Source organism: Cornus florida, unplaced genomic scaffold (genome assembly GCF_030987335.1).
Source record: "Cornus florida cultivar Cherokee Brave unplaced genomic scaffold, ASM3098733v1 CherokeeBrave_3.0.0_Hap2_Chr04, whole genome shotgun sequence".
Lineage (NCBI taxonomy): Eukaryota > Viridiplantae > Streptophyta > Magnoliopsida > Cornales > Cornaceae > Cornus > Cornus florida.
Genome location: NW_026775574.1, coordinates 84,105,368 through 84,122,362, shown reverse-complemented (window position 1 = coordinate 84,122,362; position 16,995 = coordinate 84,105,368). Strand labels below are relative to the sequence as shown.

General features: G+C 34.2%; 3 protein-coding genes across 3 annotated transcripts; 1 reads left to right on the top strand and 2 right to left on the bottom strand.

Moving 5' to 3' along the window:
* Positions 1-3,184: 3,184 nt before the first annotated feature.
* LOC132305240 (F-box protein At3g07870-like) lies at positions 3,185-4,339 on the bottom strand. Its single transcript, XM_059802914.1, has one exon. It carries the CDS (start codon positions 4,337-4,339, stop codon positions 3,185-3,187), a length of 1,155 nt encoding a protein of 384 aa, XP_059658897.1.
* A 3,593-nt stretch (positions 4,340-7,932) lies between these two features.
* Positions 7,933-8,735, bottom strand: LOC132305239 (F-box protein At3g07870-like). The gene is made up of 2 exons (XM_059802913.1): positions 8,665-8,735; positions 7,933-8,437 (listed from the first exon to the last, which is right to left on the bottom strand). Exons 1-2 carry the CDS (start codon positions 8,733-8,735, stop codon positions 7,933-7,935), a joined length of 576 nt encoding a protein of 191 aa, XP_059658896.1.
* Positions 8,736-12,582: 3,847 nt separating this feature from the next.
* On the top strand, positions 12,583-16,684 carry LOC132303714 (uncharacterized). Its single transcript, XM_059801098.1, has 5 exons — positions 12,583-13,564; positions 14,593-14,645; positions 15,003-15,169; positions 15,255-15,403; positions 15,821-16,684. The coding sequence occupies exons 1-5, from the start codon at positions 12,781-12,783 to the stop codon at positions 16,258-16,260; spliced, it is 1,593 nt and encodes a 530-aa protein (XP_059657081.1). The 5' UTR covers positions 12,583-12,780; the 3' UTR covers positions 16,261-16,684.
* Positions 16,685-16,995: the final 311 nt, after the last annotated feature.

Sequence of the window (16,995 nt, the reverse complement as noted above, 5' to 3'; positions counted from 1 at the left end):
TTAATAGAGGTCAGTTTAAGATGCAATGGATAAAAGAATCTACTGGCCACACAAAAAGGATAACACAGACACAACAATATAAATGAATTTGAAATGTAGTGAGTATCCAATATCAACAATATTAAGTATTTTAGTGATACTTTCTCACATTTCAAAATAGAAGACCGAGGGTTCAAGTTCCCAAAAGACAAAGTGGATGTGTGAATTTTTTGCCAAGAAAACAAAACTATATATATGCATGTATTTGCATTTGTAAGAAGTTTTTGCCCAAGATCGAGGAAGTGTACGTCAAACAGATGACGTAAATATAAGGTAAATTACGCAGGACAACAACGACGTACTTAAGAATAAATAGTGAAGGTATGCCACAAGATACTTCTCCAAGAACAAATTTTCTATGACAAAAATCCCGACAAAGTAAAATCAAAGAACAATCTAAGCTGATAAAACACAAGAACATTTTACACAATTACTTGACAAAACAATGCAATCAGTAAAGCCTAGTTCAAAAGCATATGGATCGAAAACCGGCCAAACGACCATTCAGTAAATAGAAAAAAAAAACTATTTACTTGCAAATAAATGATAACTAATAAAACTAAGAACATACTGGTGAAACTTTAAATATTATGAAATTTTTTTGAATTAACATTCAAAACCCTCGAACATTCTGTCATCGGAACATTTTTGAGTGAAAGAAAGCTCAGGGTATAAGTAACTGGTGTGAACCTCGATGCATCAACCTTGAGCTGAGTAAACCTCCTTTCTTTCGGATTATAAGAAACAATAGCTCCATCACATGACACCAACATCTCTCCATCTTTCCAAAATGTGATTGGGTAAAGTGCGATCGGGTAAAGTTTGTCACGACGCAGCCTACGCGAAAGTGTGTTCCTCATCTTTCTTTGATATAACCCATACGAATCCCTTTACATTTCCAAACAACCACAACCTCCCTGGACCACCCCCTCCACCCTTGCAAGTCGCAACCACCCCTGCAGCCGCCCCCACATAACCCCAGTGCTATGATGCTTCGAAGTGGTTGATTTTTCATGCCCATGTCTTTGGTTAGGTTACTTGAGGGGAGATATTTACTATTGGGTTCAATCTTTGTTTTGTATGGATTTATTTTCATATCTGTTGGGCCACTTTGTGGACTTCACTTCTCTGTTTTTAGCCCAACCTCATTGGGCCGGGGCCATACCCCTCGTTATCCATGTAATTATTTTCTTTTTTATGCAAATCCTTAATTATTTAAGAAAAATACAGAAGACAAATTAACGGAAAAGATGCATATATATATAGAGAAATATATATATATATATACACATATATATTATATATTTGCTAATTTTGTTTTGATTGTCTTGATTTCCTTGGCACATATTTGTGTATATATAAGGAGAGAGAGGTGGAAAAGGGAGGAAAAAAAATAAAAAATAAATAAAAAGGGGGAAGAACATGGAATCGTATTAGCAAGGAAAAAAATAAAAAATAAAAAACAGAATTTAAAGTTGGGGAATAAGATTTAGTTTGTAGTGCAAGAATTAAAGTTATTCAATTTGACTGAATATTATGCAAGTATGGTTCGAAATTTTTAATTTGAAAAAGTTTTGAGAATCGAGTAATATACTAACCTTAATAACCCATAATTATATGATTTGTTCTTTTTTATAATTTTGTTTGAGTAGTATGTTCTGTATACATATTTTATTTTTTGTTGAATTGTTTTAAAGTGAGTTTATTTTGCATTTTAATTTCAGTTAAAAGGTAAAGTTAAATTGTATAATAATATATTATATAAAGTATAACGTATAGAATGGTAATCGTACACATGGTAAAACAAAAGTAAATATTTTTTTTTTCTTTATTTGCAGATTTGGAGCTGACTCGGTGATGAAAAAGCTATGTTGGGAATGTGACGTTAATCACCACCGTTGTATGTTCACGGGCCGTCATATGTTCACGGGCCGTCATCGAGTGAGAAAATAACTAAAGAAGATTTTTTTCCAAGTTAGAAGAGGGATTGTAAGTTGAAGTGAATGGGGGAGCAATAAAAGAATTTTGAAAAAAATAACAGTCACCAAATAGACTCTGGAAGTTGCGAAACTGGCTGGATGTGCTTATTGGTAATGGTAGTAGGAAATTCATTCGGAGAAGAAATCCTTAATCTCACAGCATTGGAAATTTTGGAGATAAAAGAGTATTGCAATCATGAGTAAAAAAAATAAAAGAACAAGGGTTCAAGTCCCCAAATTAATTAACAATATTAAGTATATATATATATGCAAAACCAATGATTGTAGTTTAGCTTTCAAAATAGAAGAATAATCCCATTTTGCATGTCAGACCGTTGAACTTCGAAGCTACATGACTGAACCCTTGTATGGTACAAATACTTAATAGTCCGAGTCTGACATGCAACATCGGACTAGTAGGTAACCTGCAACCATTTTTCTTGTTTTGGGACAAAAGAATTTCCATTGAAGAATTTTGATCAATGAAAAAAAAAAACACACACGCACACACAACAATTCATTTCATTGGTACGACTCCACTTTACACAAAATATGCTCTTTCCTTCCCAAACTGCTCTCTAAGTTCTGTTTCATGCTTAAAGCCAGTTGATCTGCCAATACACTCTTCTTTAACACTGCACCTAAATTATGAGACTCCAGTACATATAATGAGAGGACAAAAGCACATCAAAAGCGTATAGATTGAAAAGCAAACGACAGTTCACTATAAACTAATAGATGTAAAGCATTAACATATGATTAAAGATTAATGTAATACTAAAAAGACGTTTCTCAATCGATATTCAGCGACATCCTTAGTTTCAAATAAACAAAAAGTTGATGCCTGTGGGGGGAGTGAAATTGACTGTCCTTGGATGCCGTAGTAGATTCCAATGGACGCGCTCCCCTTTTGAGCACTCTTGATAAACAAAAATTTGATATGGAAGACATAAATTTTAAACCACATTGAGAACCAAGAACCAAGAATAATGGTATAAATAGAAGGTTAAAAGAAATCCTCAAATGCCAAGCACAATTTAGTGATTTACTGAGCTAGAAAGAAGAATCTAGTCGATAATAGCAAAAGCACAATTTACTAAGCCACAAGTGCAAATAAATGATAACTAATAAAACGTTCATGGTAGTATCAGAACATACGGGTGAAACTATGAATCGACTTTCACAACCCTCAAACATTTTGCCATGGGAACATTCTTGAGTGAAAGAAAGCTCGGGATATAGGTAACTGGTTTGAACCTCGATGCATGAACCTCGAGTTGAGTAAACTTCCTTTCTTTCGGATTATAAGAAACCATTACTCCTTCACACGAGAACAAGATCTCTCCATCTTTCCAAAGTGTGATTGGGTAAAGTATGAATGGGAAAAGTGTGTTAGCATGCAGCCCGAGCGGAAGTGTGTTTCTCAAAATGCAATCTTTAGTCCAAGACGTAGCGACTCCATAATCTTTCATTGACCATATATCAAGAGAATGATGGCTCCTATTATTAAATACACATAGACAGTTCCCCAACACTCCCAAACTGATTAAAGCCAGTTTATTTTGAAAATCTGGAGGCAGTGGAATTGGGCGGAATTGTTCATCCTCAATATCAAACGAATATATAGAATAAGAAATTTCACGATCAGCTACAAAGCCTACAATCCAATGAAGAGCCCCATTCAGAAAAACCCCACACCGTTTTCCCACAAGCGGGATTGGACCATCTCCCACATTTCGCCATACACCGGTTCCAAGAGTACAAACCTGAGTCACTGATTCTCGAGCCCAATCCGCTTTAAGCACGAGTCTTACAACCTTATACTGGTTGGTGGGAGAACTAAATCCAAACCCAAACGCCACAAAATCAAGTGTCTGTGGTTTGGGTTTTGGAAGGGCAACATATTCTCCCAAAATTGGGTTGCTAATGTAAAAACTGTCATTAGGATATCCATTCGAGAAACAGAGCAAGCCATTACAACAACCTATTAATTCTAGCTCGGGGTAAGATGTTTTTGTATGTCGGAAACACATACGCTGATCAATGTAGTTAGTTTGATGTGCAAGTTCAATTAAGTCGAAAGACTCGAAACCACAGCCGACGCGAGAAAGCATGATGATACTGGTGTAGGGCATTTTTGCAAGCCGAAAGCTATTGAAATAAGGGTCTAAGAGTAGGTTGAACCAGGTTTTGCAAACGCACCAGCAGTTTAAGAGCGTTCGAGTTGGAAGCCTGGAAAGAATGTCCACAATGGTGGGGGAAGGAAGATCCATCATGGGAAAATCTGAGTGTGATACTGCTGCTTTCCCGTTGCTTGACATATTGCCACAATTCTTCTCAATTGATGCCGTTCTCTAGGACTTTGCTCTCTCAAGCTCAGGGTATCGGCTTCCGAGGACTTGTTTAAAATTCTGTATTCCCATTCTGTATTACTTGGGTTTTCCCTAATCCTATTTATATGAGGAGAGTAAATTAGACTCCCGTATTACTTAGGTTTTTTCCTAATCATATTTATATAAGAAGAGTACATTAGACTCTTTGGGATTGTTTCTCTATTATTTTAAAATATTTTTATTTGTGTTTAGACGTGTTTGGTAACAACTAAAATCCCTTTTAACAATTATCAAAATTAGATTAGTAAAACTTTTGAATAAAGTTATAATTTCAAATTTTCAAAACTGCTTGTAGGGTAATACTTTCACTTTAGAAATTTTATCTCTTTTATTTTTTATAAAGGCAATTACATTTATTACTTTATAAAATTTCTATTATCAAATATGGTAGGGTATTATTATAAAATTAACAATAAAAGTGTTTTTAAAAAATATTATTACTAAATAAATTTAAAAGTAATTTAATTGTGAAAAGTAGATCTTATCAGATGCCTTCAACCGCAAGTTTTTGACAGCTGATGAAAACGGAATTTTATTTTATTTTATTTATTTATTTTTTAAGTAATCACAAATGGGCTCTCTGGGGTCTCTCATAAATTTCTGGTACCCATGATTTTTAATTTTGTCAATATAATTTATGCAATTTTTTCATTTATTCATTATAACTTTCTTGATTTTTTCCTTTTGAATATTTAATTGATATTCTTGGTGCCCTCTCTATGCAGGTACTCTTACTCTTGCTTTCACGCTCAGCGTATAAGAACCAAAAGGCCTACTAGACCAACATAGCACATGAAAAAAGAAACAATTTTTTATTTTTTACAAACACAACCTAAGAGAAAGCTTAGAAGAACAACTAATGAAACCTAGAACAAAACACAGCAAACTAGAAGAAAACTAAACAAATGTCAAAACAACAATTAATAAACCAGTGGTCCAGCGATACTAGACTCTTACTTTTTAAAGGGATTAGGGGTCAAACATTAGTGGAGACTATTGGATTGGGCCGTGCCATCTCATCTAAAAACCAATTGGTATCCAGTGAGGGAAAGACATGCCTTTTATGACATTCGATCTATGCAAGGAGCAGCATTGTGTGCTACCTTGCCAACAATCCCTCCCTCACGCGATGACGTTCTTGAGAATCGAACCCAAGATCTCCAACTCTATACCACTTGTTGGATCGGCCATGCCATCTCCTATTACCTCAAAAAAATATCAATACTTTTTTACATTAATGTTTAGTTGTTGCTAAGTTTTGCTTATGGAAATTGTGTAATCAGTATCTTGAAAATTAATGGCACCAAACTACTAGCAGTCAGTGGTCTAACAGTATTAGTTTTTTACCTCTCAAAGGGTGGTTAGTGATTCAAATCTGAGAAGGGACGTGTGTGTGAGTACCAATTAGGAAAAAAAAAATTAATGGCACCAAACTCGTACTAGTATCTTCACAATTTTTAATCTAAACTTTTTTTATAGCATAAATGCTAACAGTAACTCCTAAATTGAGTAACAACTAACAACAATATACATTTTTATTCGTACAGATACAAAAACAAAAGGCTCAGAGAAATGAAACAGCAACAAATGCAAGCCAATGTGAAAAGAGATCTATGGCTTCATAGAAAGTATGGATACGGACACGGAAATCCGCAATACAGGTACCACAATGATACGGGAAATTTTTTTTTTAAAAAAATAAGACACAAATACAATTTGAATACATCAAAATTCAATATATATATATATATATATATATATATATATATATTAATATTATTATTATTTTTACATCTTATTAATACAATCACCAATGAATCACTAATTTGGAGCTATGTTTGTTTTTTTTGCTTCTTAAAAAAAATTAATTAAAAAACCACTTCCCCCGTGTTGTGAAAAGTCAAAATGCTGGCATATGCTTATTTTTTGTTAGATTAGTAAAAGCTAATACTGTTTAGGTCAAGATAACCTCAAGTAATTAAGGGAAAGCTCTTTGTGTAATGCAAGAGAGCACATTTCGGTAGCATCAAACCAGTTTGGAAAAGGAAGAAAGATCAAAAACTGTCCTCGCCCCCTCGCCCGTGTCCAGGCCGGTGTGTCTCAGCAGTGAAAAAAAGGTAAAATATTTAAATTTCACGATACTTCTAACCGTGTCCAACATTGCTCAAGTTACAGATGCAGCAAAACTGCCATCGAAAGGCAAGAAACACTGCAACATTAATAAGAAATAGACACTGGAAGTTGCGAAACCAGCTGGATGTGCTTATTGGTAGTAGTAGTTAATTCATTTACAGATGAAATCCTTATTCTCGCAGCATTGGAAATTTTGGAGATAAGAGTATTGAAATCCTTGCAATCGTGGGTAAAAAATATATTGTTCATTTCAATCCAAATATAATAGGTAGAAGAGGAGAAAACTAGTTTCAATATACTCTGAGAGTTCTCCCTTTAAAGGATGTAGAAGCCCAATTGAATATACAGGTCCGAGAATGAAGATTAAAATAATGAAAGATGACATAGAGGATATAATGCCTAAAATGTTAAGAAATTAAGTCTATCATATTGATACCATATAAAAATAATATATTTTTAACCATGGTGGGGTCAAGCCTCTTAGAACACTCTATAATTCATCATTGGATAGATGTAGTCCCGCATGGATAAAAGAATCTACTCGCCACACAAAAAGGATAACACAAACACAACAATATAAATGAATTTGAAATGTAGTGAGTATCCAATATCAACAACATTAAGTATTTTAGTGATACTTTTTCACATTTCAAAATAAAAGATCGAGGGTTCAAGTCCCCAAAAGACAAAGTAGGTGTGTGAATTTTTTGCCAAGAAAACAAAACTATATATATGCATGTATTTGCATTTGTAGGAAGTTTTTGCTCAAGAGGAAGTGTCAAACAGATGATGTAAATGTAACTTGAGAATAAATAGTGAAGATATGCCACAAGATACTTCTCCAAGAAAAAATTTTCTATGACAAAAATCCTGACAAAGTAAAATCAAAGAACAATCTAGCTGATAATACACAAGTACATTTTACACAATTACATGACAATACAATGCAATCAGTAAAGCCTAGTTCAAAAAGCATATAGATCGAAAACCAAACGACCATTCAGTAAATAGGGAAAAAAAAAAAAAAAAACTATTTACTCAGCTAAAGGGCAAATAAATGATAACTAATAAAACTAAGAACATACTGGTGAAATTTTATGTATTACAAAAATATTTTGAATTGATATTCAAAACCCTAAGCATTCTGCCATCGGAACATTCTTGAGTGGAAGAAAGCTCGGGATATAAGTAACTGGTGTGAACCTCGATGCATCAACCTTGAGTTGAGCAAACCTCCTTTCTTTCGGATTATAAGAAACCATAGCTCCATCACATGACACCAATATCTCTCCATCTTTCCAAAATGTGATTGGGTAAAGTGCGATCGGGTAAAGTTTGTCACGACGCAGCCTACGCGGAAGTGTGTTCCTCAAAATGCAATCTTTAGTCTAAGAAGTAGCAACTCCATAATCTTTCATTGACCATATATCAAGACAACGAAGCTCCCTATTATCAAACACACACAGACAGTTCCCCAACACTCCCAAATTGACTAAATCCATGTTATTTTGAATATCTAGAGGCAGTGGAATTGGGCGGAATTGTTCATCCTCAATATCAAACGAATATAAAGAATAAGAAATTTTACGATCAACTATAAAGCCAACAATCCAATGAAGAGCCCCATTCTGAATAACACCACACAGTTTTTCGGGATCGGGGAATAAACCTTCACCCACATTTCTCCATGTACCAGTTCCAAGAGTACAAACCTCAGTCAGTGATTCTCCAGCCCCCCGAACCCAACCCGTTTTAAGCACAATTCTTACAACCTTATACTGGTTGGTGGCAGAACTAAATCCAAACCCAAACGCCACAAAATCATCTCCGGTCTGTGTTTTGGGTTTTGGAAGGGCAACATATTCTCCCAAAATTGGATTACTGATGTAAAAACTATCATTAGGGTGTCCATTCGAGAAACAGAGCAAACCATTGCAACAACCCACCAGTTCTAGCTCGGGGTAAGATGACCAACGTAGTTAGTTTGATGTGCGAGTTCAATTAAGTCGAAACCACAGTTCCAAGAAAGCATGATGATATTGATGTAGGGCATTTTTGCAAGCTGAACGCTATTGAAATATGGGTCTAAGAGTAGGTTAAACCAGGTTTTGCAAACGCACCTGCAGTTTAAGAAGGTTCGAGTTAGAAGCCTGGAAGGAATGTCCACAACGATAGGGGAAGGAATATCCATCATGGAAAAATCCGAGTGTGTGTTGACACCCTTTTTGGTAAATTTTGTATTAATGACATGGGTTAAAGAAGCTACATTTAGAGGCAAAGGAGATTGAAACATTTCAATTATTTAATGTATAGGGATTATAATTTTAGTATTTATCTTTTAGTTGATGTAAGTTAAATATTTATATTTATCTTTAGGATTAGTTTATTTTAAACTTATAGTTAGTTGGGTTGATAGGATTAGATTTTATTTGAAATTACTAATTAGTTATTTGATAGAGTTTGATGTATTTAGAATGCTTATGCATAAGAATTTGTTTTTATGAATTATTCTATAAATAATCAAAGAGGCCTGCTGAGATAGGGGTCCAGCACCCTCAGAATCATTTTAATATTGTTATAGCTTTTTCAAGCACTTTCCCCAAATAGCATCCTTGCTATCTCTATCTCTCTCCCTCTCTATTTCAGTCTCGTTCTATTTCTCTCCTTATATCTCTATCTCTTCTCCCTATTACTTTCTATATCTATATTTTCTCCCCTTTCTATTATCATATTATTACTATATATTATTCATTGATAGTATCATTTTAATTAAGGCAATTAGAATTCAAAGAGGAATTATATTTGTTCTCTTTCTCCACGAATCGCTTGATAGTCAATATTCTCAAAGAGACTGCAGTTGACAACTCACACTCGAACCATACAATTGGTTATGGCATGCCCGTATCACATCAATTCCAGATCGGATCTAAGGAGCCGATTTTAGCGTCAACAGTGTGATACTATTGCTTTGCTCGAAAGGGTTGTTGTTAATCTTTTTTCTTTTTCGGCAATCTTTATTCTTTCTCATGGATTGACATATATTGGCACAATTCTTCTCAATTGTTGCCGCTCTCTAGTACTTTGCTCTCTCATGCTCAGAGTATCGGCTTCAGCCTATTACTTAGGTTTTCCCTAATCCTATTTATATGAGGAGAGTAAATTAGAGTCCGTATTACTTAGGTTTTTTCCTAATCCTATTTATATAAGAAGAGTAAATTAGACTAGGGATGCAACGGGGGCGAGTTTGGGCGGGTGTACCCTCTCCCGCCCCCACAACCGTTTAAAAATTCCGTAAAAATGGGGGGGACTTTCCATCCCATCGCCACCCAAAACCGTAAAAATGGGGGGACTTTCCATCCCATCCCCGTAACGGTTTAACATTTTTACCCCCGCGGGTACCTGCCCCGCCCCGTTTAAGACTATAATTTATTTATTGTTAAAATAGATTTGCTATTTTTTCCCCCTCATCTTTAGTTCTTCACTATTGCAACTTTCCTTCTAATCAAATTCATTTGTTAATTTAATATTATTATATAAGGTACTTAATATATATACTGTGAAATATACATACTAATGAAATAAGGGTATTTAAGTAATTTGTCTATCTAAAAGGGACGGGGTGGTGCGGGGCGTCCTCACTTTGCCCCTGCACCAAACCCGCGCAGGTTTTTATTACATCAAACCATCCCCACCCAAATAAGCTAAATGGTCTCCCATAACCGTCAAAAACGGAGCGGGGTGGGGCGGGTCAAATTGTCATCCCTAAATTAGACTTTTTGGGATTGTTCCCTATTATTTTTAAATATTTTTATTTGTGTCGAGATGTATTTAGTAACCATTAAAAAGGGATAATTCCATACAAATAGAGTTTTGTGCGTTAAAGGACAAAAGAATGAAGTCAAAATTAAGTTTTCCAAATTAATTCTCAAAGTCTAAGGTGGACATGAAAATTTACTGTATATCATTTTTTTTTCTCCCCAAAATACCCTTCTATTGTTATTATGAAACACTTTCTTCCTCTGGCTTTTGACGCCTGTGCTTGAATACCTTGAGCTTTTTTCTTTTCTTTGGGTGAAAGGCCCTCTCTCTGGTGTAGCGGAATACTTTTAATGGGTTCTCGCACAGCATGGAGGTGATCGACCAAAGGCCCGCAAAACTAGAAGTCTCAATTGTTCCCGAAGCTGCTCCAGACCTACCCCAGAGCAAACCCATTTTTTTTTTTTTTTTATTTTTATTTTTTATAAAAAAAGCAAAACCCATTTCATCATCAATCTCTCTCACACTCGTAAATCTCTCTCACACTCCTGAACTAGCCCCTTCTGAATGTATTCATCTGCAATGGAAAAAACAATTCTTTCTTTTTGATTGGCCATCTCTCTTTCACCCACCTAACCAGCAAACTCATTTAAAAAAAACAAAAGAAGAGCAAATTAATCCATTTAATCATTAGAAAAGTGCAAATGACCAGGAGTTTTGGATGAATTTATTAGGTTTGTTGATTGTTCGTTTAGGAGGGTTGTCATAGATGGGTTTTTCTATTTAGATATGAGGGGTAGTAACATAATTTTATAACAACAATAGAAAAGTATTTTGGAAATAAAAAAATGATGTATAGTGAATTTTCATAACCAGATTTTGAGAAAATTCCATTAATTTGGAAATTTTTATTTTAACTCTATTCTTTTGTCCTTTTGTCCCCAAAGTTCCATTTTTATGGAATTATCCCCATTAAAAATCCTTTTAACAATTACCAAAATTAGCTTAGTAAATTTTTTGAATAAAGTTAGAATTTAAAATTTTCAAAATTGTTTGTACTTTATAAATATTTTAGGTAATACTCTCTCTTTAGAAATTTTATCTCTTTTATTTTTTATAAAGGAAATTACATTTATTACTTTATAAAGTTTCTATTATCAAATATGGTAACATCTCATTCAAGGGTATTATTATAAAATTAACAATAGAAGTGTTTTTAAAAATTATTATTACTAAATAAATTTAAAAGTAATTTAATTGTGAAAAGTACATCTTATCAAACACCTCCAATTGCAATTTTTTGACAGCTGATGAATGCGGTTTATTTATTTATTTTATTCCAATAGTAATCCCGAATGGGCTATCTTAGGGTTCTTTCATAAATTTCCCATGATTTTTAATTTTATCACTATAATTTCTGCAATTTTTGCATTTATTCACTATAAACTTTTTCTTTTTATGCATCTTTTATACTTTCTAATGGCTTGATTTTTTTTCTTTTGGAAGATATAATTAATATTCTTGGTGCGCTCGCTCTTACTCTCACGTTTAGCATATAAATTCCCACTGGCTCGGCTCTTACTTGTATTCGTCTTTTGTGTTACTTAGGTTTATCCCTGATCCTACTTATAAATTAGTTAATCGTGACGGAGTTTGCAAGTTTTTAACCCATTATTTTTAATTTTATAACTATAATTTATGCAATTTTTCATTTATTCACAGATTCTTCCATGGAGAAATAAAGGAATTTTTTACAGTTTATACTAACAATTTATTATATTTAATTATTATATGTAAATACATCATGTGGGAAAAACTTTATATTGACATTTTATTATCTTTAATCATTATATATGTGTTTATATAGGAAATATTATGATCTACTCGCCTCAATTGTTTGTATGCTTCTTTCAAATTAGCTTATATTTTTTTCTTAGTCGGTAAATACATGTTTTTATTAAAGCTTGAATCTTTGACCTTTATTTGAAACATAAGACTATTAATTTTTTTGTGAGTAAAATATTCACATTAGTTTTAGAAAGGCAATACCAATATAATTAAAATATAATTTAATTAATTTAGATTATATATATATAAAATCTCTTATAGATGCTATTATAATATGATTAGGACATTGGACGGAACGTCAATTCAAAACCATGTATGTTATTTTATATTGTAGGAAAAATTTAAAAAATAATTAGTCATTGTAAAAGTATATATAGTATTATTATTTGTACTCGTAGTTTCTATTTTATTTTATTTTAAAAAAAATTTGCAGACCAAATTCAAATGTTGTCCGTTACAGAAATGTCCCCAAAATTTCCCTCCCCTCTTTTCAGACCAAACTAGGGTTTTGAGCTCACTCTTAACCAACAAGTCAAAACTTGCTGTTCTCAAATTCCAACCCAAGCCTTTCCAATTCGAGCATTGATCGATACAATTTCATCTATTTTAAACCCTACTTCATCGCATTCAACATGAACCCTCCAACCACAGAATCAATCAACTGCCCCAAACCACCAGAGCGCTACGAACCCATGTTGAAAGAATCAATCGATCACTTCTTGGCCGAATACCGACAAGGATGTTCCGATTTCTCATCCTTTGGTTCGATTTTCTTCCGATTGATCCAATCCATGACCGATCCACCCCTCGAAATCATATGGTTCTACTCAGCAGCGACATTTCACAGCTCTAAATCAGTGTTTCATGATGCTTCGAAGAAAGTTTCGACAGCTAAAGATTTGTTTCAGTTGCTAGTTTCGTGTTCGTGTCCATGTAATGGCTTGAAAAGAGTCGCCGTGCTCGCTCCGGTTGTGTACGAGTTGTATAACTTGGTGTCTGACTTTTCAGAGACTGATTTGTGCTTGAAGAGCGAGATTGAGGGTTTAATTGAAGGAATTGTTAGTTACATTAGCATATGTTGCTCTGATTACTCGAAGGAAAACAGAAATGGGTCGGACGATTTGATGGCGTGTTTTGTAGACTTGACTAGGGTTTGGACAGTTGGTCGAATTGGGGAGAGTTGTACATTTGGGGATGATTTGAGGCTGTTCTTGCCGTTGGTTAACGACGAGGTTTCGAGAAAGGTTAAGATGGGGTGTGGGCTCAGTTACTTAGCTGGGATTGTTATGAGTGAGGCTTTTCTGCTGAGGCTGTGTTTGAAGTTTGGTTTGGGGGTTTCCAGAGAGGAATTACAGAAGGATATTCAAAATTGTGTACTTCAAACTGTATCGGGCTTTCGTAGTTGTTACTTTTCTGGTGAGAAGCTTTCTTGCTTACTTGAATAATTTTTATCTCCTTGGGTCAAGATTTTAGTGTGGGAAATTGTTTCTGCTTAGCAACTGTAGATTACATAATTACTTGTCATTTTTAGAATTAAATGAGGTCGTAATTATATTATGGAGAAAGTAACATAATGTGAGCAATTGTTCTGCGAGTATGATTTAGCTTTTTGCACAAGTAGACAAGTAGATAGGTATAGTTTTATGGTGGGAGTTAAAACAATGCAAGTGGTTGAACTGGAAATTGGGTTATGTGTATAGAAGTTTCCTTTAGATAACTACTAGAGAAGTTGTGATATGTTGCACTTAATTCATTATCTTTGCTTGCATATAATTTCTATATATATATATATATATATATATATAGATAGATAGATATATAGATAGATAGATAGATAGATAGATAGATAGAGATCTTTAAACCCTTTTATATGCTCCCACCCCTCCCAATTTATTTCCTATAGTCTAAAGTCCAGTTCATTGCTTCCTTGGACATCTAATTATGTTTCCATTTGTTTTTATTTTTTAATTCAGTTGTGGTAGCAGTTTGATTTTGACACCCCATCCCAAAAAAAGAAGCTGATTATGCAAGGAAACAGTGTAGTAAGCATTGCAATGCATATCCGTTAACTATGTCATCACAATAAAGTTGGGCCACTTAATCTCTTGCAGCAGCTGGGAGTTGAACCACTTCACAAGTTGGTTCCATGGTCATTATTGTATTTTACGTTCCTATACTCACTAGAATAAATATCGTCTGTTATTACTTCTAGAATCTGTTGTTATAAAAGTTTTTAATGTTGAGTTGGGGAGTCTAAAAAATTTCAGTCTATAGAATTTTATATGTTTAGGCAATGAAAGGTGTTCCTCCCATTTTTATTTGTTCTCCTTACCTAAGGCAAGTTAAGTTTTTTTAGCTGGTCTATATTTAGAGGTCCCATGTGTTCTTGTTGATATTTCGATTTTGATGTGCATCCTTCCTGATTTGTTGGTGTTGCCTATCAGATGAACTTCTCAGAATGCTGTTGGAGCCAAGTTTGCCTGTCGCCACCCTATTGGTCAGTATGTCAGTTTCATTAATTTGTTGTTTGTTAGTAAACTTCCCTGGCTTCTTGAGATCATCCAAATCTCACAAAGTTCACTTTGAGGTGATTTTCATGTGAACTAAATAAATCCATTTCCCCTCTAACATCCCTAAATATATATTAGTTGGTCAGTGGGCAATAATCTTCATGAACAGTTTAAATAATAATAAAAAAAATCAACCGTTTCTTTTTTGGTCTTCATAGTTGTTTTGCTGTAAACACCTGCTTATGGATAATGTTTTGGCTATTACTCTTGCAATTGGAAGATGTGCCGGAAAAATGCTAGACTTTACTTATATGCCCTTTAAAAAAATTGTGTTCTTGATGCAGAGTTATGATGATGAAGTTCTTATAAGGAAAGTGCTCTATGATGCTGTGATATTGGTAGAGTATTCATTTCTACATTCTTGGAGATGGACTCAGCTATGTGGTAACCAATTGGAAAACCTGGCTTTGACATGGGCTTTAGTTGCAGATAGTGCCATACAGTTTGTTAGGTATGAAAAGTATGGTTGCTAGGATGCAAAAAAATAGCGTTTTAGGAAGTTCTATTTAATGAATCCTAAAATTCGTTGGCAACAGGGAAAATGGTGACCAAGCCAGAGCCATTTCTTATATAAATGCCTTCTCTAAATGTCACCTACACAATCAGCTAATTAAGTGGGTAAATCAGACAGGCATGGAGGAGAAAATAAGTATACCTAACATTTCTACTCCAAAGGCTCTTATCGGTAAGTCTCTTATTATCTCTTATCCTTTTGTTACTAGCTTTGGTTTTCTGGGTTTCAGCTTCTTCCATAGCTATTTGTGTGGTTACAAATAACATGCCATCTTTTGGTATGTAGTTGCTGCCATACTATTAAAGCAAGTGCTTACCCTGCATTTCTTTTTTTTGGGAAACTTAGCTCTTACTGAAAAAGAAAGAAGACCATTAATAAAACACCCAAGCATTTTTTAAGAGAATGATTTTAGTGCCTTTTGTACTGTGATATAGCGCACTTTAACCAGACGAAGCTAGAGGGATGCTAATGACAGAAAAGCTGTCCAGTATATACTGTATATTGTATATTTACCTTTTTTATGCTGGTCATGGTATTCTTTCTTTTGTGTCTTTTAAATCTTTAACAGTATGCTGGTTTAATTTACAGAGTGGTTTTTGGTCCTCGAAGATCAAGGGGTTAGAGTATTTGATCATAGCATCTCAAAACACCTTTCTAAAGTTGTAATTTGCAAGTCGAGAGTGGACTATGAGCTATCGGAACATAAGCTAGATTGTAGAAACCAAAATGAGAATGAAGGGAGAGGGGGAGATATAGTTTGTGAGGATCAAGAGATGGTTGACTCAGTGGGTGATGTGATTTTTGCTGCTTCCTGGACTGTGAACTTATCAGCAACGAATGGGATAAGAAAACGCAATGAGGGGACGGGGGATGAAGAGGAAAGATGTGTAAAGCTTGTCAAGTATAACCCCCATGAAAATTCTGTTGGAGAGAGAGTTTTGCCTTTTTCTGAGGATGATGATTTGAGTAGTGGAAGTGAAGTGGAAAATCCAATCTCTGATGAAGATATGGAAGAAATGGGAATATAAGAACTAGGCGATGCAGCAATATGTGGAGAGGAAACAATATGTTGCGGTTGTACGCACCCTGGTAATATGTGGGAGCGATGTTGACAACTCAGTACATGTTTTGAGCCGTGGAAAATCCAGTCTCTGATGAAGATATGGAAGAAATGCGGCTGTTAGAACTAGTTAACGTGGCAATATGTGTAGAGGAAACAATATTTTGCGGTTGTATACACCCTTTTGTATTAGTAGATAGTTTGAGAAGCGATGTTCTGTGATTGCTGCCTAGTTCCAAGACTTAGTTCTTGTCTATGTTTTTCCTCTGTTGGGGATATTACTACAAGGGCATGTTTGGTGTGGTGGAATGAATTGGAATGGAATGAGAATGGAGGTAGGAATGGAATGAAAATGGAATGGAATGATTCTCATTCTACCGTTTGATTGTAAACATGGAATGTGTAAAAATGGAATCTCATTTTCATTCTTATGTTTGGTAAGAAAGTTGGAATAGAAAGAATTTATATTGTTTCTTTAAATTACATTTTATTATTAGTAAAAAAAAATTAACTAAAAAAATTAATTTGCAAAAATAAAAGGGAAAGAGATAATAGAGAGAAAAATAAACGAGATAGAGAGAGGGTGGAACAAACAACATATAGATACATATTATATGTATAGATATACTATATTTTATATAGTGTGTATATGCGTGAATTATCTCTTTAAATTATTTTATTACTTCATTAATTCTTAGTGGGA